The 23965-nt window shown below is 30.2% G+C and overlaps 2 protein-coding genes across 2 annotated transcripts in view; one reads left to right on the plus strand and one right to left on the minus strand.

Moving 5' to 3' along the window:
• Pex16 (peroxisomal biogenesis factor 16) overlaps positions 1-23652 on the minus strand; it is a 39030-nt gene extending 15378 nt beyond the window's left edge. Inside the window, exons 1-2 of the mRNA XM_075378159.1 lie at positions 23461-23652; positions 16508-16754 (exon numbers count right to left, since the gene is read on the minus strand). Coding sequence (XP_075234274.1) covers positions 16508-16754; positions 23461-23584 — 371 coding nt within the window. The 5' untranslated portion in view covers positions 23585-23652. The remainder of the gene's footprint in view (positions 1-16507; positions 16755-23460) is intronic.
• On the plus strand, positions 1827-12689 carry LOC142332430 (mitochondrial inner membrane protein Mpv17-like). Its single transcript, XM_075378876.1, has 4 exons — positions 1827-1908; positions 5965-6080; positions 10331-10465; positions 12573-12689. The coding sequence occupies exons 1-4, from the start codon at positions 1827-1829 to the stop codon at positions 12687-12689; spliced, it is 450 nt and encodes a 149-aa protein (XP_075234991.1).
• Positions 23653-23965: the final 313 nt, after the last annotated feature.

The following is a 23965-nucleotide window of genomic DNA, read 5'->3' on the forward strand; positions in this document are numbered from 1 at the left end:
ATAACCCTTTTCCAAATGATATTACTGTGTCTATATCTGAAGATAATCTTTAAGTTATTCAAAATTCTACGATAGCAAAAATACTACGATTCAAATGATTGTAACCATTTAACTTGAAATATTGATAAAACCGTTCCGATTTGCTTCTCAGGTAGATATAACATAACTCATTTGATCATGTAGATAGAATTCCCATTAACAATAACAGTATTACTTCTGTTGCCTACAAAGCAAAATTTTTGGATGTTTTGTTAGATGACTAGTTCTTGTAGGATGATCAAATTGATTTCATATAACAAAATCATATTGTACTGTTTTGTTCTGTAGCCCCCTTAATAAAACATTAAGCTTATCATCCTTATTGAATAATTGTTATGCCTACATATATATTCCCATTTAGGTATGTCATCTCATGGAGGTTCATCAAAAAACTGGAATGAGTTTTCGAGGTGCAAAAATGGGCAATCAAATCATGGTTTGGTGCCTACAAGGAATGAATTGGATAGACATATATAGAGAATCAAATAAGTTACTTTATCCCTGTGTTTGTATTTTGTGAATGTGCAATTTGCTAAACAGAATAATCACTTATTTCTAAAAAAAAAACAATATCTACCTTTACAACCCAGACAATGGAACCTTTTCGTTTAACTCAACAGAATACTTTGATTTATGAAAAGGCCTATTATATTTCTGTTAGCATTTTTAATAAATTAAACATTTAAAAAACTCCACCCTGATTAAAAAAAAAAAAATCCTGCATATAATATACACACAAGAATATTATTTACTTCTAATACAAGATTATATAATCAAAGTGTAGATTATTATTGTTTGTTTTTTTATCTGTTTAGCAGATAGAAGCGAGAATTGACAACTGGGTTACGCCCACTTATCACGTTACGTTTATATGAAAAATTTTTGCTGTTTATCAACAATCTACAATTTTATGACCATCTACTGCTCATTCTGATGTGAAGCAACTCAACGCTAATAAAGCATTGGTCAATAAAACACAGACCCTTTCATCGATGCTCTCACTAATGTAATCTGTACTTCTTATATACAGAAGGATATAATGCTGCAAAAACTCAGTTAATCGCATCACATTTATTTATGATATAGTGCTTTGCATGGTGATGCAGAGATTCAAAGAGGGTGCAGAAGTATGCACACATCTTAATGTAAAGATATCACCATCTTCCTACAAAGATGAAGAAGCGGCTGAATATGCAGTGCTTTGAAAGAATATAAGGGCTCATGGAGGCTTAGATACCTGGGAGGCAGAAATCTTCAACAAGGATCTACAAAAACAGCTGTCACAGTACAGTTAATGCCTGAAAGTGGCTATAAATGCACAATTTTTTTCACATATATTATTTATCAGTAACTTATAAATCAATTTTTTTTATAGTTCATATACACACTAACACAAAGTTCTACAAAAAAAAGTTTTCACAATGAAATCAATATAATGATTACCATGAATTATTAAAATACATTGTATAGTGGTTCTATCTTAGTAAAACATAAATAATTAATTAGTATCATAGTTGCCATGGCAATAGACAAATAAATAATTTAAGATTAAATGATTAATAGTGAACAATTGACTTACAACAGAACAACATTAACATTACATTAAAATTTCTTCTTCCTGAAATTAACTGCATTCCAGAAATTTTTTTTTTAAAGAAAAACAATAAACATTACTTATCTGAAGATATTACAGTTTATAATATTGATAATAAATACTGAAAACTTGAATCAGCAATAATTTACCTTATACAATTGAAAATTAATTTAAAAAAAAATTTTATTTTAAAATGCGACAACTCAATTGTCTATTAAGAGGTTACATTAAACTGATGGAGCTACATCCAGTTAAAATGCAGATGCTTCAAACAGGTAATAAAGAAAAACATATGCTACAAGAGATTTTAAATAAACTATGGGATCAACAAAATCTTGGAAAAATAAGAAAAAGTCTTCTTAAACTTCTTTTGTTGCTTTACGTTTTGCTGAGAGCTGAATGGATAAGTGATCAATTTTTATTATTCAATTGTATCCGGGTTCTGTAATTTTTTGTCAAAGAGTTGGAATAGTGGACACACTGACTCAGAATGACCATTCTTTGTATATTATGATCTTTCAGCCAGTAAATTTTATAATAAAATTTAAAAAAAAAGCTGAATAAAGAAATAGATGATATATTTAAATACCAACAACATAAATGTCTACAAAAAAAAATTGTTGTAAAAAGAGCCAATATTTGAATAACCAAAAAGAGTTTGTGTATTTTTTGGTTATTTTTTTTACTTCCTTCTATGACTAAAGGAAGTATTGAAAAAAAAATTTCAGATTTCAACGAAAATATCCATTTTGACCATCCCTGAATCCATTTTTGACTAGTTTCAGCGTGACATCTGTACATACGTATGTATGTATCTGACATTACTCAAAAATGATTAGCCGTAGGATATTGAAATTTTGGATTTACCTAGCTATGCACCTCCTGTTTTGATTGCAATCAAATGAACCAAGTGTCCAAAAAACCCAAAATCCAAAAAAATTGGATTTTGGACTTTTTCTCAACTGCAGTAATAAGCTCTCATTGAGAGCTTTTCAACAATATATAATAAGTGGTACTTATTTTCATTGATTCGAGAGTTATAGCCAAATGAAATTTTAATTAATGAAATATTTGGATTTTAGGGGAAGGTACAGCGGTTTGAATCTAACTTCATCTCCTTCTTTTAATTTAAATAATTTGATTTATTAATAATTATTAATCTTCCATTGTAATGAATAATAATTTGACAATGAATAATAATTTCATAAAAAAAATTATGAAAAAATATCAAAAGTTAAAAAAAATATATTTTCTGTCCTTTTCATTAAAAAAAAAGTGTGTAAATGTTATTTAATAGGCATACAAGTAAGTCATGTGTTGTACACTTAAGATTTTTTTGTATAAAAATTCCTACAAAATTAGTAAAGGCATTAGAAAAGACATCAGTATTACATGGCGGGAAACATATTTATAAATTTTTTTTTTATGTGTTTCACACAGATAAAAAGTAGATAGAAAAAGATCCTTTTCTTTAGTTTTTGGGGTAAAATTTGAGAATAAAAAATATGCAAATATTAACCGAGTGGCAGAGAATAAAATATTTCCATCATTAGCTTATTAACATTATTAAGAAGGAAGTTAAGCCTCAAAGTCATGCAAAGATAATGTCATTATTAGCCCAGTACTGTTTAAACCGGTGGTTCCCAAACTTTTCTGAGTCACGGCGCCCTTTTTTGATTAAAACTGGTGTCCTTCCCAAAAAGTATGACTACTTGTATGTAAGAGATAAAAATAAATAAAACTCGTGTATTTTCTTTTTTTTTTTACTTTAACATTAATAATTATGAATGTCTTTGTTCAATTAATTATGAAGCTTTTATAATATTTTGCAGCACCCCTGTGAAGAGGCTGTGGCTCCTCAGGCACCACAGTGCACAGTTTGGGAATCACTAGCTAACCCATCTAAAAGATTTTCAATTAGTTTATTAAAAATAAAATTAAAAAAATTTCTTTTATACAAAAAAAACTTTTTTAATACAATTATAGAAAAATTAAAATATTAAAAACCCCTTAATTTTCTACAACTCTAAATGAGGCATATTAGATCTGGGGGTTAAAATAAAAGAAAACATTTTCCCATGCTGAGACAAAGTGGAAGTCATGTAGATTAATGTATGAAACTCTTTATAAAAATAAAAATATCTTGTTGCTAATCTTTTTTAATAAATTATTGTAAAAAATGCGATTTTTTTCAATAATTGGTTAATAAAATAAATAGCAAGAAGATATTTTTATAAAGAGTTTCATACGTTAATCTACAGCATTTAGGGACTCTTTCAGATTGGTCTCATGTTTAGGAAATTTTTTCTTCTATTTATTTCGACCCTCTGCAACTAACATGCCTCATCTAATTCAACAAGTACATCAAAAGTGATTAAATCATTTTCATTAATGCATTCTGAATTACGTATTTTGTGATGTTTTTTGATCAAGCTTTTACCACAGCTTTGTTCATTCTCCACTGTGAAGCATCACATCTTAATTGTTCCTACATGATGTATAGCGTATTATTATATATTAAAGCCGGTTGGGGCTCTGCCCTACCCTTGTAGCCCAGGTTGGCGCAGGTGAGCCCTGAGGCTGACCCAAGGGCTGCCAGGGCCACAGAGCTCACTTTGCTCGCCATTCCCTTTTAGCCAGGGGGCTCTCCTCTGGAGGCCTGCAGAGCTTGCTGTTCCTGTCTAGCCAGGATTCCTGTAGTGTTTGTTGCCCGCATGGTTATGAGAATAATACTGATAAATAATAATTAGAAATATTCAGGCTTTATAGAAACTTAAAAAAAGAAACTAAATTACAAAAGACAGAATAATAGTAGCTATGGTAACTAAAGTACGTACACCTTTGATAAGAAAAACTTCACAAATTATTTTTCTTTCCATGGTGACACACATTAATTTAATTATTAATTTTTCTCTTCTTTAATGACTATATCTAATTGACGATTTTACTCACACAGAGTCTAGGGCCTTGGTCTATGGCTTAAAACCTTCCTTGGGAAAACACAAATGTATCCTGAAAATGTGAAAGCAATCGGTTGTTGGTTGGTTCTAGCGCGATGCAAGAAGATACAAACAAACAAATTTTCAGCTTTATATAGAAGATAGAATAAAATATCTTATTTACTGCATGATTTTGCAAAGTTTGTTTATTACCATAGTAACAAAATTAATTTTATTTTACTCATAATAATAATAAAATTCAGTGAATTGCTATTATTGGTTATTCCATTCACTTACATTATATATTACTTATATTCATACATTAATAATTTCATCTTCCTCATAAAAATAAATTTGAAATAAATAAATCCCAATATCAGTATGCAATGTCAGTGTAGGTTATGCTTTAAAGGTTAATGTTGTGATAACATTACTAAAATTACAGTTCACAAATAACACACAATAATCACTACATGTGCAGAAATTAATAAATAAACTATTCCATTGTAATAGTTATGTTTTCAATTTTTCAAATTTAAAACATATTTGTACTGTTTTCCATTTAAATAAAAGTACAGTGCCTATACATAGAAATATGGAAATTCTGATTATAATTGATGCCTGATCTAATCAAAACGATGTTTTCATCCTGGATGAGAAAGTCTCTGATTTGACATTTTGTAAAAACATGTAATATCTAAGGAAGTAGCATCCTAGAAACTACAAATTATAAAGTGAGGTTAGAAATGAAGGCAGAAAAATTGGTTCCAATATATAACCAAAATCAAACTACAATGAGCAGGGAGGCAATTTTCAATTCATCATGTCGGCATTCATTAACAGCTACTGATTATAGATGTCTACGCTACTCCATTTAATAAGAAAACTAATTAAAAAAAAAAAAAAAAAAAAATGAAAAATAACAACTAAGAATGCAGGAAGACAAATAAGGAGAGAGGGAAAAATTCTTAATCTGTAAACTCTGAGTCTACCTCAAACATAAAGAATAGATGCTTCTGTGAAGTACTTATAGAGCTGGCTCCTAATCTTCAACTCGTCTAGGTTGGGAGGTCCTACTGTTAAAAAAACTTGACAAGATCAACAATATGTTATCCCACAATCAGCAATATCAAGCTCCCGTATTCCACAATCAGGAAATGCTGATATAGAGACCATTAACAGCCAAGATAAGAAGCATAGAGTGAATTTATTTCATTTAGAATCATTTTTAACTACAAGATAATAAGAATAGATCTGATGAAAGGAGAAAATAGAAGTCGAGAGTATCACCTATGATAAAAATTTAACTGCATTTGTGTAATTTATAAAAACATGTTTATACACAATCCAGCTAAATTTAGGAAAAAACTTAATGATATTTTTAACATACAGGATTACTTTTGGGAGCAGGAGATCTGGTGGCACAAACAGGCTTAGAAAAGAAAGATTTCAAATCTATTGACTGGAGAAGAACACTCGCTTATTCAAGCGTAGGATTCTTTGTCTTGGTAAGAATAAAATAGATTATATTAAGGTCATTCAATAATTAGAGACACTCGACTGTAGAAAAATTATTTATTCAACAATGAAACTAATGCTAGTATCTCTGGATACATTTAGCCGCTTAGCTGTAATCTCGTCATTCTTATTCCGATAGTAAACAATTGTTCATCTGTGTCTAAACCATTCTTGACCTGCTCATTGTTTTTCAGAAAAATCTGTTGGTACGAAATTGAGACAATAAGGTGAATGTGGCAACACCTACTAAAACTCACTTTTGAATAGCTTCACTGTATCTTCTGAGCAGTATGGGGGACAGGTATTACCATGCAGAATTACATCTTTTGAGAGAGAACAGATCAGGTTTCATTTTCTTTTGTAGCACTTTGCAATAGTACTTGCTGAATATTGCTCTTCTTCTAAACAATCTCAATAAATTGGACCTTTATGGTCCCACATGATGGACCGACTCAGATGTTTACATTCACAACAAATGTTAATTCGGGAATCTTTGTGGTAAATAATCTGTCACAGAACCAATATTTAAAAAGTTATTTAGTAATTCAGTTATCAAGGATAACAGAATGGATAGTGCCGATAATCTAACTACAAATTTCAACAATTTCCCAAATTTTTATGCATCTGTCCTTCTGAATAAGATCATTAATGTGATTTTGCAAAGCGTCATTCAAAACTTTCACCAGTCTTCTGCTATGATGAATATTAGTGACACTAGTTCTTCCCGATTTAAACTGTTTGAATTGTTTATAAAAATTTATACGATTAATACACTTTTCAATATACTGTTTTAACACCTACAAATAAATTTTGCTCTGTTTTACATTCAGAAAATAACAATCTAATCGCACTCTCACTGTTCTTCTGCAGCACATGTTTCAAGTGGAGTCAACATTTTGAAATAAATAAAAGAGGTTATAATAATGGATATCTTTTTCAAACAACTGATATTTTCTATGCAAGGACTGCTGACTTCAGTCAGAAGAAAGAAGATAGGAAAATGGGTTCCACATGAATTGAATGAAAGACAGCAAGAAAACCGAAAAACCACTTGCAAAATGATGCTTGCCAGGTACAAAAGAAAGTCATTTTTTCATTGAATTGTGACGGGTGATAAAAAGTGGCTATATTTTGAAATCCTCCAGGCAACTCCAGGCAAACAATCGACATGGAAAGAAGACAATGCTCTGTGTTTGGGAGGATCAGAAGGGTCTGATCTATTATCAGCTGCTAAAACATGGTGAAACTGTTAATACTGAACGCTACCGACAACAAATGATTGATCTGAATCAAGCATTGCATGAAAAATGACCAGAATATCAAAAAAGTCATAACAAAGTGATTTTTGTCATGATAATGCACCATCACACACAGCAAAATCAGTTAAGGAAATGATCAGTTGGGAAATACTTTTGCATGCAGCTTACTCACCAGACTTGGTTCCGTCCAACTACTATTTATTTACATCAATGGGACATGCACTTGCTGAGCAGCTCTTCAGTTCTTATGAAAATGGCTCAATGACTGGTTTGCCTCAAAAGTGCAACAGTTTTTTTGGCGTGGCATTCATAAATTGTCAGAGAGGTGGGAAAAATGTATAGCTAGTGACAGACAATATTTCAAATAAAATATTTTTTATCATTTTCATACAATAAATGTAAAAAACATGTATACAAAACTGGCATATATATATACATGTACATTTTTCCTTTTTTATTTTATATATATATAGTTTTAAGAAATATTTTATTATATATTCATTTTATATAATTTTTTCACTATTATTATAATACTATTAAATGATATAAAATTCCAATGATAAAAATGAAGGCTATTAATATAAGGCAGTACAAAAAAAAAATATCAGGTTTTTAAAGCTATTTACTATCTCTTAACTTTGACTTACAATAATGAATCACACATAAAATGAATGAGTAACTCACGGTACACATCAAACCAACAGGAGAGATAATTTTGTACTTTAACTAACATGTCTGGAGTAATGGAAGCAACAACTCTGCTTCTTCCTATACCTCAAAATGGGTAAGCTGTACGTAGTGGAAGCGAATGCACAAATCTTTTATAAAACCCCAAAGGAAAAAATTACATGGAATCAGATCAGGTAACCTTAAAGGCCACTACAAACAGGCTCTGTCATTGTCATAGAGTACATTCCAAACTGATCCAGTAGTAGGGGGAAACATCATTTCACTATGCTTATAAAGTTATGCCGGTGAGGAGACACACTATCTTGATGTCAAATGAAGATTTCTGTTCTGAATTGGAATTGAGGAAAGAACGGTGTATGCACTGTATCTGAATAAGTGACTTCTGTTATGCTTGCTTCACAAAATGCTCCATACATTTGCTGTTGGGATATCACATAAAAAACATTTAATTTTGAGGAGTCCCTTTCAGATTGTTAAGAGCTCATGGGAATTTTCTGATCCCCAGATATGTTAGTTTACACTAAAATGAAATGTGTGACTTGTCTTTAAAATGATACAATCAAGAAAGCCATCATCATACAGTAACATTTCAATCATGAATTTGGCATGAACAGCATACTCAGTAGGGTTCAAAGCCTGTAACAGCTGTAAACAATACTGAAAAATACGTAAGCGTTTCCTTAAAACATTCTAAACTGACATCATCAGCATTGCAGTTGTCCTTCGTAACAGATCTTTTACAACTTAGCAGGAAAGACTCTCTGAAATGTTCAACAGCTTCTTCATACATGCATGGTTGTCCTGTACTCTTTCCTTTACACAGACATCCAGTAATTTCAAACCTTTCATCTAGTTATTATGTCATTGATGAATGTTACCATCACTCAGAGGATCATAATTAAACTTTCTATTAAATTCACATTGAATGTAACTACAGATTCACATGTAGCAAGCAGCAAAACACAAAAGGCTTTCTATTCCGTCATTGCTAGTGGCGTTGTCAAGCATAACAATAGAGATTCAATCTAAAGCAAGCATAAAATATGCGCTTTACACATGTTTACGGCCTCGCACCACAACTAAAACTGTCTTTTTGCTCTTTGATTTTAGCCTTAAATCAACATTGTACAAGTCATCAAAGAGATAACCAATTAAAACCTCGATATTCTTTTTTGAACACCCGATACAGTATGCAACAACTGAAATCAATTACAATGACAGCACTTTTTTTACATCAATCAACGGATATTCACTGATTTTGATTTTGGTAATGTACAGCAACAATAATAACAGCTTTGAAAAATCACAATTCTATTTCCACTTAACATCAACCAATTATCAGGATGTTTCCCTGAAACATTCCAGATGTTGGATAACCATTAATGATTGAATCGGTAAAGCAGTATGTGGTGTAAGTACTTTTAAAAAAATTGAATATCTGAACAATAATAAATTAATAGCTGATGGTCGGTCTTATAAATAAAATATTAGATAGACAATTATTTTGTGGGGGTGCCTTATCATGTTCTAATTTACAAAGAACTTTTAAAATTCAGAGAGGGTAGAAAACAATGATGCACATTCACACAACCAAGTTTAAGTAACATGAGAAGTAAATCTACACCTTGGAAATCTATATCCGCATTATCCAGGGAATCTATAATTTAGTTTTTCATATCTTCTTGGTAGTATTAAGACCCGTAGGGAATATCAAAGGACTTGATATTATTGATGTTATGTAGTGAGCCTTTATGGTAGTTAAACACTTATTCATATTAAAAAGGATGGGATATTGTCTGACTGTTTAGTCAACTATTCTATACTGTGACATCATATCAAAAAACAATACCTTATTAAAAGAGCACTGATTATTTATGATACTTATAACACGTAAGAAAAATGTTATTTTCTAAAACATATTTTTGATGATTTTAATATTTTTATTAATGTCTTTTGGTTATTTTATTCCAAAAGAATAAAATATTTAAATCATATTTGCATCATATTTCAAAAATTTTGCGCTTACATAAATTTATTTTAATAGTTATAAATACATTTTACCTTGTACTACAAAATCATTCAAAAAAATAAAAAACACACAATTAAATTTTGTTGCAAGTATATATATATATATATATATATACACCTACATATAATATATAAATATATATACACTGTACAGCACAAAATCCATTTTATATGCAATATTAAACTTGTAATATTAAAAGTATACAAAAAAAATCTGCGAGTCTGTGAAAAAAATGTTAATTTTCTTTGTTGAATTACTTTAGGCACCTATCATATCAAGATGGTTCATAATATTGGAACGAATGTATGGTAAAAACGGTCTACAAACAACAGTGAAGAAAGTTGTAACAGATCAACTAATCTTCTCACCAGCAATGCTACCGATATTCATTACACTAGTATGTTTAGGCCAAGGATATACTTTCCAACAAGCGAAACAAGATTTAAATGACAACTATATCAAGATACTAATTAACAGCTATAAGGTTAATGAAAAAATTACATTTTATACTCTCACTAGCCTGTTAAAAATTCCAAGGATAGATGAGGTTTTTCTTTCTCTATCGGTTCTGGGTAATTCTTTCATTCCTGAAAGAAAAGCAATTCTTGTTGTAGCATATATTTAAGCCAGCAGAAACAGAATCATTATGCTGCATCCATCATGAGTAAAAATACCCTGCAATATAAGAATGATGCAAGTCAGACACCCACAGCTCAGAAAGGTTTTTGAACCTTCTCCATTTTAAGTCTTGCTGGTTATAAGTTGAACCCTGACAAGTCTATGCAAAGAATGTTGGAACTTCTTAAATCAGCATATCCTCATTGCGAACAGGCGGGGGAGGGGTGTTTGTGGATAATTTTATGCTCCTGTTTACTGTTATGATCAATTACACATTGATAGCTGGTCTTCAGTGGTCACAGATTGACAGTTCCCGAATTAATAATAGATTATTTTGTTACTCCGCAACTAGAGGTCACTGCTAAGATAGCTGTTCAAACCCAGTTAAAAGAAATTACACTTTGATTGAATCAGCAAGACTGTTTACAATAATTTATTGGTGTTAGTCCAATCAATTAAAATTTTATGGGTGATGCTGCTTTCTATACATAGTAAAATTTTAATTATATAAGCCTATATATTTAAATTTTTTAATTTTATGGTAATTATGTCTTCATTTTTTCATAATGACATTTTATAAAAATAACAAAGATCGGCTTTAAATCCGAAAGGATGCTTTAAAGAGGAAGGTATCACCTTATGTTATCTACCATAAGTTTAGCCTATGAAATGTTACCAGCACAGGAAAACCCTTAGTGCCAACAACTTGCACATCAAACTAAGCATATCTCTTCATAAATACCAATGTAATTGTTAAATTAATAAACAATGTATTACATAAATTCAATATAAATAGAGGAAATACTATATATAATCTAGAGAAAGTTGTAGAGTTATCACACTCTCCTGTTATTTTATATTTTTATAAATTGACACATGGCCTTTGCAAAAGGAAACCATCATGATTTCAATAATTTGTACCTGCATAAATAAATAAAAAATGATTGAATGGCTAAAATTTTCAAACGCTTTAAAAAATCTTAGAAAGTTCTTTTCAGATATTTTAATAAGTTTTAATATGCACCCTGACTGCTACTCTGCATATGTTAAAATGCTATCAATCACCTGGTGTATGTACACATAACAGTTTTAGTGACATCGGTAATCTTTTGCTGTTAAAACATTATTGAGGTGTCACAACTCTTTTTGCTTTATACAGTATTCTTAATATCATACGAAGAAAAAAGTTAATTTGGGTTCAGGGAATTTACAGACTAAGGGCTACGTCTGAGTCTACCGATCCAATTTTTTAGGAACCGTATGTTCAAAGCTGATGCATCATATCACATGAAAATAATACAGGTGCCTTTTCTTTTAAGAAAACTACAAGCCGGTTACAGCAGTATTCCTATAATTTAATTTGTCTGAGGAGGCTGCACGACTAACATTTAGAATAATGTTGATTTAGACTACAAAATAAACCATAAACAAATATAATTCTCTGTATAACATGTTGGCAGCAGTACTTTTTTTAACAACATAATTTTTGTAGGTTACAAACCCCCTTTGTCCGGTATTTAAGTTTTCACTGGTGCATTACAGGGCATCCATATCTTGTAAATTTCGTCTCATCTAACAGTATCTGTCGGTCATCGATAGAATTATTTGTGTAACTTAGCGGTGATATGAGCTGTACAAATGTCTATCTCGTTTAAGCTCAAACTGTCTGATCCTATAAAACTGGTATTGCACCTAAGTGACTATAAATGTTAACCTTTTTTACAGACTACCTAGGACCTTTACTGTACAGAAGCGAAATCGAGAACAGGATGCCTTATTGTAAATGCTTGTACAGGACACATATATCCAGTACTGCAGCCAACATGATAAAAAAGTAATGATAATGAAATAACATATGATTATAATACTGCTTGCATTATTTTCAGGTATGGCCGTTAGTTCAACTGATTAATTTTTATTTTGTACCGATTAACTACAGAATAATTTTTCTACAGTCTATTGCATTGTTATGGAACACATATATTTCTTTCACAATAAAATGATGTGGACTAAGCAATAACTAATAACTACAGTTATTTTTCATTAAAGTATAAACAAACAAAAGATGATAATACCATTCACAATGATAATCTGTAGTAGATTTTAAAAAAAAATATTTAAAAGTTGCTTTACTTTTTCAATAAATATAAATTTAATAAATATACTGGAACTTTTATTAATTTGAATACTGAAAATAAAATCTTAAGTTAGGTTCTAACTATTTTTTGTTAACCCATTCCATCTCATCAGCAACTATGTGCCATCGTTGCATTGCGGTGAATAGTTCTTTATGCACCTGATCATCACTTATCGCCTACAAAATGAAGGCTGTTCTAACAAAGAAAACACAACACTTACAAAAATTAAAAAAAAAAGTTTTCTTGTAATTCCAAACCCTTAATATAGTGCAATTTATCAACATTTGTAAAATATGATTGTCTTAGTTTTTAACTCATTATTTGAAGTGAATCTTCATCCTGGAAGCCAGATCTTGTACCACAGGAAGCACTTCAAAGCACAAGTCAGAGTTTTAAAGTGACAACCTGAGATGTGTGTGCAGGTCTATTATTGTGTTACTTTCGTTTTGATGAGATGGTGAACATTTAGGCCAAATAGCTTCCTTCAATCAGACGAGTAGTGAAGCATAATATGATCACAGGTGAGTATTATGCTAAGCCTAGTATAATGAGTATTATCTCATAGATATTATAACTTTTTTTACTAGTAGAATACACAAGAAACTTTTTTATTTGCCACAAACATTTACAAAAACACTGCAAGTTGTGCAAATTTGAGATTTTTATCACCAGCCCCATCAGAGTTATTTGAAGCCAAAATTTGTATTTCTAAAAAAAATTAGTTTTCAAGAACTCAAAAAATGTGGGGGTAAATATATCACTATTTTTCATGTTCAACTTTATTGGTAATTTTCTCACAGAAAGAAGAAATAGGTAAATAAACCACTGGACAATCTTTTATCTTGAGAAAATATGAATAAATTGCTTGTTTCATCCATCCAGGACTAATAGTTTTTTAGTTATGATTTTTTCCGTAAACTCTTACAATCACAAAAAATAGATGTGTGCACCATAACAAAAATGGCCGCCACAGATAAACTGCTTAAAAAAAAATAGTTTTAAGGTCGTTAAACATGTAGGAAACAAGTAGGTAAGTTTCAAATTTTTTTTTGAACTGGTCAAGCAACCACAGCTTATATTTTTTTGGGACACTTTAAATGACCCAATAACTTTTATGAAGTAATAAACACGGTTAGATTATTTTTCTTAATATACTTATATTTTTCAACAAATTTTTTATTTAATTTTTATACCAATGAGTAAAAAGCAAACTGTTGAAGAAGAAGCAAAACATTATCTTTTATGCAAAATGATTTTTCAGGTATTTAGAGTATAAGTAGTTGGGAAAAAACTTATTCATAAAAAATAAACCTTGGTTTATTTGCTAAATTTAGATGATTCCATACTTCCATAAATATCTTTTACACACAGCACTAAATATGTAATTACAGTGTATGATTTCTTTTTTTGTTAGGTGAAAAACCTTGGGTGGTTATAATTACCTGTAACATAAATATAAATGTTAGACTCCAATTTTTTTTTTTTTGTCCAGTCATTTGACTGGTTTGATGCAGCTCTCCAAGATTCCCTATCTAGTGCTAGTCGTTTCATTTCGGTATACCCCCTACATCCTACATCCCTAACAATTTGTTTTACATATTCCAGATGTTGCCTGCCTACATAATTGTTTCCTTTACCTGTCGCTCCAATATTAAAGCGACTATTCCAGGATGCCTTAGTATGTGGCCTGTAAGTCTCTCTTCTATTAGCTATATTTTTCCAAATGCTTCTTTCTTCATCTATTTGCCGCAACACCTCTTCATTTGTCACTTTATCCACCCATCTGATTTTTAACATTCTTCTGTAGCACCACATTTCAAAAGCTTCTAATCTTTTCTTCTCAGATACTCCAATCGTACAAGTTTCACTTCCATATAAAGCGACACTCCAAACATATACTTACAAAAATCTTTTCCTGGCATTCAAATTAATTTTTGATGTAAACAAATTATATTTCTTACTGAAGGCTTGTTTCGCTTGTGCTATTCGGCATTTTATATCGGTCCTGCTTTGTCCATCTTTAGTAATTCTACTTCCCAAATAACAAAATTCTTCTACCTCCATAATCTTTTCTCCTCCTATTTTCACATTCAGTGGTCCATCTTTGATATTTCTACTACATTTCATTACTTTTGTTTTGCTCTTGTTTATTTTCATGCGATAGTTCTTGCGTAGGACTTCATATATGCCGTTCATTGTTTCTTCTAAATCCTTTTTACTCTCGGCTAGAATTACTATATCATCAGCAAATCGTAGCATCTTTATCTTTTCACCTTGTACTGTTACTCCGAATCTAAATTGTTCTTTAACATCATTAACTGCTAGTTCCATGTAAAGATTAAAAAGTAACGGAGATAGGGAACATCCTTCTCGGACTCCCTTTCTTATTACGGCTTCTTTCTTATGTTCTTCAATTATTACTGTTGCTGTTTGGTTCCTGTACATGCTAGCACAATTGTTCTTCTATCTCTGTATTTGAACCCTAATTTTTTTAAAATGCTGAACATTTTATTCCAGTCTACGTTATCGAATGCCTTTTCTAGGTCTATAAACACCAAGTATGTTGGTTTGTTTTTCTTTAATCTTCCTTCTACTATTAATCTGAGGCCTAAAATTGCTTCCCCTATCCCTATACTTTTCCTGAAACCAAATTGGTCTTCTCCTAACACTTCTTTCACTCTCCTCTCAATTCTTCTGTATAGAATTCTAGTTAAGATTCTAATATAGAATCTTAATTAGAATACCATTTAAAACGGATTCCTAATGATGTGCCGGGTGGAACTAAAGGTACTGCTGCAAACTTTAAAAAAACCTGGAAATGAAGCTCCAGATGCATTGAAAAGAGTGGGAGGATTGCGATTTTTTACTGTAATGTTTGGTCTATTATAGAATTCTAATATAGAATCTTATATTGAGACTCCAATATAGTCACAAAATTAGGACTGTAAAGTGTTTATATTAAAGTATAGAGCACAGAATGATAGAACACACAGGGGACTGACTGTGAATTACAAAAAAATTTCTAACAAAAACAAAATGACAAAACCTGTGAATAATCAATAAGTAACAATATTGATGTAAATCTTGAGACTGCCATCAAGTACTGGCATTTGATGGAGAGTTAAATAATTGAAACCTGTATATCCCTTAGAAGAAAGCAACCAATCATGATATGGACTGATATTAAGGGGACGGTACAAATGTCGAATGTGGGAGGAGGCTGGTTCTCAGGAAATAAAAGTAGCTGAGTCAAAGCTGTGCGACAGATTCGTAACCAGATGAATATTGCTATTATATGCATTATTTTCCTGACAAACCTCATCAAGTAGTGATGTTCTTTGATGTAAATTATTACTGAATACATGCAGCTTGATATTATAACAAAAAAAAGAACTTAAAATTTTTCTTTCAACTGGATACCGGCATCTTACAGATAGATAGTAATATCATTCTCATACAATACAGAAAGGTGTTTCTACTTACAAGTATAAAATCTGATTAAAATTAATGAACGACCAAATTTGCATACATGAATACATCTATGTATTCACTAAAATTTAAAAAGGTTTTATAAACTTTGTCAGAATAAAGTACCTAAAAATGTATTGACAGATAAAAATATAAAAGTCAATTTTTTTTTATAACTAAGAGTTTAAGAAAAAAAAATGAAATAGAAATCTTACTTGAAACTTTGTATCAATACAATAACAATCCATTTAACTTTCCTACCCCAAACTTGACGGGTTGATATTTCGATAAACACTTCAGAATATTCAAGTACAGTCAACCATGTCTTAATTGAATCCCTCAGATCGGTAACTGAATTACACCTATTGTGAGCACTTAATATTATTTTATCATTAAAAAGGACCCATAAATTTGATATACTATAAACCAGTTCCGACAGCACATTTGATTCGCTTACTTTTCCTGCAAAAAGAAAATAAATTCTGCATAAGTACGCAGCAAATACAAAAAAATAAAATAAAAAATCAGGTGTCTTATCTCATTCACTGAAATACAAAGATTTGCTGAAATTAAAATACACGATTGTCCATAACTCGTAAATGAAAAGAGGTAGTTGATTCATATAAATATGGCATAAAAGTACATTTTATTTGTTATAAAAACTTACATTTATTTTTCCACATAATCACCATTTACGGGAAACCGGTTTTCTCATGCCACAAATGAGCAATACTGAGTCTTTCCTCAATCTATGACCTCAACTTTCAGTTCATCCATCATCCATGGTGAAATGAATACCTTTAAAATACTTCCTCAATGCAGAAAGAAGTAAAAATTGCAGTCTACTGCATCTGTGAGTATTAAGGATGCGGATAGGTTCAAATTTCAATTTTAAAAGAGCCTCAGCGGTTGCACACTCTATGTGTTACCAAGCATTATCTTATCATGTTGCAGATTATTTGCTCCATGAATTGTCTAACACGATACGTCACACATCATGTTAGATGATCACAATTTTTCAGAAGCTGTTCACAACATTCCTTTTGTTGCTGTCGATTGCTTTTGTGAGTCTACATGGCACCCACCATGAAAGGTTTTATAGTAGTCCAGTTTGCAAATAATGTGTCCTACTCATTCTTTCGATATGCTTATGTAGGCAGCAATGTATAGTTGTGTGGCCTGTTTGTCATTTTTAATTGATTCATCCACCTCCTTTTGGTACGTCTCATTGGTTAGAAAACTAGTCTACCGTTGCAATCTTCAACTTCCATTTCCCAGTTTATTGTACACAAAATTTTATTGACTACATACTCACAGTAACATCACCAGTTCAACAGTTTCATGACCATAAACAAGACTTAAGATGACAATGAATGTAAATAGCGTTTACTTATTCTGCTGCTAAAAATTCAATCATTACAAGATTTATTAGATATGTCAACATAGCAGGCTTATTAGACGCCCTAATATAAGCTAGTGTCAGAAAATGAAAGCATAAGGGTCAAATGGGTTCTGCTGTTTGTAGCAGAGGAATAAAATTAAAAATTGGCATTATCTGTCATTTTGCGCGACATTTTATTTTCCTGTTATGTCCCAGTGTGTAATGCATTTCAGCCGCCAGTTGTAACTGATGTTTCATTTGACATCATTAAACTAAATTGGAATAGTCATCAGATATAATTTGTTAAAATTATGAAGACCAGTGTCATTATACCATAGTGTTTTGCAGTAGGGCAAAGTCATATCAACCGTCAAATTGATCCTAGGTTTTTTTTTTAGAATGGGCAAAATCTTTACTAATTTTCATTCAATATTTTGAAAACAGAAACCATAATGGTTTTCTTACACTCAAAATAAAAGATTGCATGTAAAATAACTGACAAAGATTTCATTATTTCAGTTTTAAAATGAGAGTTAAAAATAATGATCCTACGTTATATCCTACACAGGTGAAATCTAAATAATGCACATCTAATCGATTAACAGACCAAAAGATGAATAATTTATTTTATATTTTATTAGAATATTTTATTATTAAAAAAATAATACAAAATGATTAGTCGCAAAGATATATTTGTTGGGATAGATATATTGCTAGCAGCCTATAAAATTTAAATTAGTAATTAAATTTTACAAAATTATCACAATGGTAATTCACTCTGGCTAAAATGTTACCAAAAAATATTTATTACTTCATCCCGAAAGAGATGAAAAACCATTTTTTTCCAGCTAATGTATTAAATTATTGACTTTATTAATATCAAAACTTTATACTAATCTGGGATGTATCAAGGACAATTTGAAGCAAGGAATTCAAGAAGCATTCCTCAATCATATTCTTGTGTTCTTCAACCATGAAGAAATGATTGTTTTTGTCCAAACATAACACGATCAGCCCTTTACACCTCTAAAAAAATCAATTAACCCCTTACTAGTTTTTGACAACTTGTCTTTAACTACCTTGATAAAAATTTCCCTTGACAAAATAACTCATTCACTTTTTTGCTGAAAAGAGCTTCTGACAGAATAATTCATTATTAATTGACCTGTTTCATTCTGTTTTTTGACAAGTTACTGCAATAAGTACAAGTCTAGTTCCAGTTTTACTTTAACAGTGCTAGTAGCATATCTGTTTTCTATTCTATGTCTTGTTTCATATCCTTCTGAAAAGCTGTTACCATGCATTTTCATTGTTTTGATCATTCCTTAAATTGCATGTTTTATTATTTCTTTGTGTTATAGTTTTCATTATTTTCATATAATTTTCAGTCAAATTTTTATTTCCAACTGTTTGTATCTGTGGATGTGACCATATATAAACAAGAAATAACAGTTATTTACTACAAACTAACTTTAGTAATTTTTTATGTAAATGATCTTCGTGTTATTATTTGAATTGCTACTGTTTTACAATATTACTGATACAGCAATTAGGTACTGTAAGTGATATTTATTATTACAAAATGACCTGTACATCGCGTGTAAATGAGAGTGATATAGTTGAATTTTTAAATATTACTTTTTATATTGCATAAGAAAAGTACATAAATAGATTATTAGTTTTAGTCATACTACATTGCATAGACAAGGGTAAAGTAACAACTGGTTTAGAGAAAAAAAGGGCATAATAAAATAATTTTCTGCTAAAATAAAAAAACTGTTAAGGGTTAGGGAGGTTCTACTACATCTAATTTATAGTCCACATCATGCCCTTATTAGACATCTTTTGTTTACCCTTTCAAGCAGTTATTACATGTAATAAAGTTTCACAGAAACAAAAACAAATGTACTTGTACAATAATGTTTTTACATTAAAATAAAAAATCGCTTGCCAATGGCATAAAAAATAGTAGAACAATGGGAAAGTGTATAACTGCAGTGAGGGATTATGTAAAAAAAAAAAATAAACATTTTTTTTTAAATTTAATGAAAAACTATAATAAAATAATGGGGATTTGTCTCTGTCACTTTACCTATTGAATACCTCTTGTATAAAATAACTACAGGTAAATGTGGTTTACAGATCATGTATGTAGGTATGTATTATGTTTGGGAGCCATAATCTAATTGTTATAGGCAATCTAATAAAAGATCAGTCACTCACAAAAGTGGTATAACAATTCAAAAAACAAAAGAATATTCCTTGCCAGGATTTCTAAGTGCATGAGGAACAAAGTGTTTTCTTTTAACCTTAATTTCTTGAAATGAAAATATTTCTGCACATCAGTATGGTGAGCTCCGAAAAACTAAGTGATATTCAATCGTACAAACTACTTCATTTTTTATTACAAGGACTGGCTTGATGAGAGGGGGAGGGGTGGGCAGGGGGGAGAGAGTGAAATTCTAATCAGTGCTACTAGTAACCACTAATTTGTTACCTTAATCACAGCTAAAGAAAGTTTGGGGATAGAAAAAAACAACAAAACAAGTTATACAGATCTCTATCAAGAAATAGTATTTACTGTCAAAATTTAGTAAGAAAAGTAATACAAAAAATATTTTTATAAACCTTTCATTGTCCCTGGAACAGTACATGCATTTCATCTTAAATTGCCTATTTTTTTTTTAATAGTTTCTATAATCCATTACACGATACCAAATCATCAATTATACATTATTTTAGTAAAAAAAATTCCACGCTAGGATTACAAAATATTTGAGGAATGAAGTGGTTTCTTTTATAATCTTATGATTTGCGATGAAGATACTGCTGCTATGGATTATTTTAGTTAATTTTAATTAACAGTTGGTTGAAGTAAATGTTAAAGGTATCATGAAAAAAGCAAACATGTGAAAATGGTATCTGTACTCAATTAGGGTAGAACAAACATTCACATGAAGTAAGATTTATATCGTTTCTGTCATTCTAAAAGAAGTGAAAATAACCATTCTAAAAGAAGTGAAAACTGATGAGCATGTTGCTTTCCTTACTGTTAACAAAATATTATCCTTATTCTGACAAATTGTCAGTAATCATCTGTACTACAAGATCTGTAAGAGGTGGGTCTCAAGAATACAGACACCAGAACACAAGCAAAAGAGAGTAACTGCTTATTGGGCATTTTTTATTGTTATTGCACAGAAAGGGGTGAATTCTTGATCACATAGTGACAGGGGATGAAACAGAATATTTTACAAAATTGAAAATAATAATTGTTTCTTGAATGCCACCACATAAATTCTCTGACAAAACTCAAAACATTCAAATGGGCACCTTAAACTGTGAAAGTCATGGCAATGGGTTTTTGAGACAAAAAAGGTATTCTTTTGATTGATTATGCGACTCATAGAAAGTTATAATGCACTACACACAGAAATGTTGGCATAGCCTAGTATCTGAGGGTACTATATCACACCACTTCATAGCCTTGAATCTGAGGGTACTATATCACACCACTTCACATCGTTCAGAACAAGGTATAATAATTGGAAAAGCTTTGATAATAAACCATCTGACTTTTACATCTTTTCCTGAAACTGAAGGAATGTTTTAGTGAAAAAGCCATGCTAACCGATGTGATGTTCACCAGAAGTCACCAACCGATTCATGAAATAAGTGGAAGTGTTTATCATCAGACTTACCTCTCAATCTCAGAAATACTTAACATCGATAGGGATTATGCTAAAAAAATCAATTCCACAAAAACAAGGCTATTGCTTTACAATAAGCTGTTATCAGTTTGATACAATTATTAAAAAAATGACTGTAGAACATAGAGATTATGATAAATTTTCTTCAATGTTGATGGTAAATTAAAATTCAATGGTCTCATGTTAAATGCTGTAAAATTAAAAATATTATATCAATCTGTTTTTTGAGATAGAAAACAAAAAATATTGAGATTCTCAAAAAAAAAACGCATAAAAATCAAACTATAAATAAATTCAATGTTTTCTTTCCGTGCTAATAATAATTTAACTGAGGCTAAATAAAATTATTTTACCAAAGGTACACAGAAATGATTCTCATACTTTTTTTAGAAATTATACAATTACAGACTCACCACTAATTTGATTGAAATTTAGAATATACCTTCTTTAGGATCTACAATATTTATTACTACTTAAATTATTTGTCAGAAGTGCCTTTCACCTGAATTATATCCCTCATAAGTTACACAGTACCCTCACCCAAAATTTCATTAATTCAGCATTACTACTATTACATGCACTTATGTGCAATGTTTACCATATTGCTTTATATTATTTTTCAAACTAAATAATTTGGTTTCAATAAAATTAAGTTAAGAATGAAATTAGATTCTTAGTTATGTTAAGCTTAAGGTGTAGATTTTGGTAAATGTGTAATATATATTATGTACAGAGTAAATAACTTGGTTTAAGTTAAATTTAATTGAGTTTAGTTGGGTATAAGTCACGGTTAAGCTTAGGTTGGTTTAATTTTAACTGAAATTTACTGTCACATCATTTATCAGATTAAATCACAATTCAAGACTTCTACTCAAGTTAACTTTATGCAAATTTAATATTATTCTGAACTAAATTTAACCAAGACCAAATTATTTAGTCAGCAAATGACATATATTACATGTGTATGGTGCGAAATAGCAAAATGTTTGGTGCGGGTACTATGAAACTTGCAAGCAACATAACTTGCCACTTGTAAAATTTATAACAAATGACTAAGGTCCTAAATAAGTTATACTCCAAATTTCATCAAAGCAGAGATGTAACCATAATTGTATATAATTACCTCTTTTTTAAAGAATCGTTCAATACTTAATAGCCAGACTATACAGTTTTAAATGATCAAACAATATGTTATTTTAATAATTAAAAAAGAAAATATATACATATATAAGCTACATTACATCCAACAAAGCTTTTAATGTAAAATATCTGCTTTGGCATAATATAAACTGTTTCAATGCTATGTGGCATCACCTATACAAAATAATAAATAAAAGAATATAATACAGATAAGATATTTAATAATAAGTAGTAGTTATACCAAGTCAAACCTCTATTTTATTTTATCGTTATACCAGTTGGATTACTTTACACTTGATAAATGACATACCCTGAACGAGCATTTCACATTACTACAAACAAGCATGTCAAATGGCTCTGATGCTAAATGCAGAACACACTTTTAAAACACAATTAGCCATTTTTGTTAAATAACTAGTAATTGTAAGGGGGAAAATTTTTAAATTAGTATACCTACTATAAGACCACTAACTTCAATAATTTAGGTCATAAATTTAAAAAGGTACATTTACCTCTCTGAATTTGATAAACCAACAAGTTTAAAATGCCTAATTTTATAAAAGAATTAACATTTAATACCAAACTGTATTACAATAAACAGGAATTAAATTAAGCTTTATTTATTACTATTAGAATTATACAGGGAACTACTGCTTTCTTGCTAATTTCTTTTAAGTTTACTCCAATAGCTTCTAATGCCGGTCAAAAGAATTTTTTATCTTGAAAAATTTACTGCTGATAATATGCTAAATTTAGGCACCAATGTTTTCATAACGTGTATTTATGCTATCAATGACGGCGCGTAACAGAAAGAAGATATTAATAAAACTACTTGAACAGTGTTAATCTGAAATTTGTCAAAAGCGTCAAAAACTTCACATTTATTTGATAGAAAAATCAAAACATTTACAAAACCGTTTTCATCATATAACCTCACCCGCAATTAAATATGAAATCCACTTTACGGAAGATTCTATCTCAGAAGCAAGCTGAGGATTTTCACAAACCCATTCCTGATATTTATTAAATATTTCCGGGAAAGAACGCAATATTATAGCCATTCTTTCAGTAATACAAAAAATGACACAACAATATCCAAAACATAACCCGAACAGCAACACTTTTCAGATCCCAGTTTAGAAAACGTGACGGAATAAATGTCACTACAATTTCTTCTAAACCTTTTCCAAAAAATTCTAATTTAGTGCAGTTATCCGAATAGAATTAAAATAAAATAATTAAAATAAATATTGGATAAAAAGTAATAAACTTTATAAATTAAAGGTATATTTAATTGTATAATTACACATACATTGTACAAATAATGGCAGAAGGAAAATTAAATTTATCGTTATTATTAATATTTATATTTAATGAAAGTATTATTAATAAATTAACTTAACATAATAAACTATGAAACAACAAAAGAGAGACTGAAAATT

This window comes from Lycorma delicatula, chromosome 11 (genome assembly GCF_047948215.1).
Source record: "Lycorma delicatula isolate Av1 chromosome 11, ASM4794821v1, whole genome shotgun sequence".
Classification (NCBI taxonomy): Eukaryota; Metazoa; Arthropoda; class Insecta; order Hemiptera; family Fulgoridae; genus Lycorma; species Lycorma delicatula.

What these genes read in the sequence shown, in the direction of transcription:
- LOC142332430 (XM_075378876.1), top strand. Translation starts at nt 1,827, where the DNA reads ATGCGACAACTCAATTGTCTATTAAGAGGTTACATTAAACTGATGGAG. An exon ending in AATGCAGATGCTTCAAACAG is followed by an intron (nt 1,909 to 5,964) that starts GTAATAAAGAAA and finishes TTTAACATACAG; the next exon opens with GATTACTTTTGGGAGCAGGA. An exon ending in TACCGATATTCATTACACTA is followed by an intron (nt 10,466 to 12,572) that starts GTATGTTTAGGC and finishes CATTATTTTCAG; the next exon opens with GTATGGCCGTTAGTTCAACT.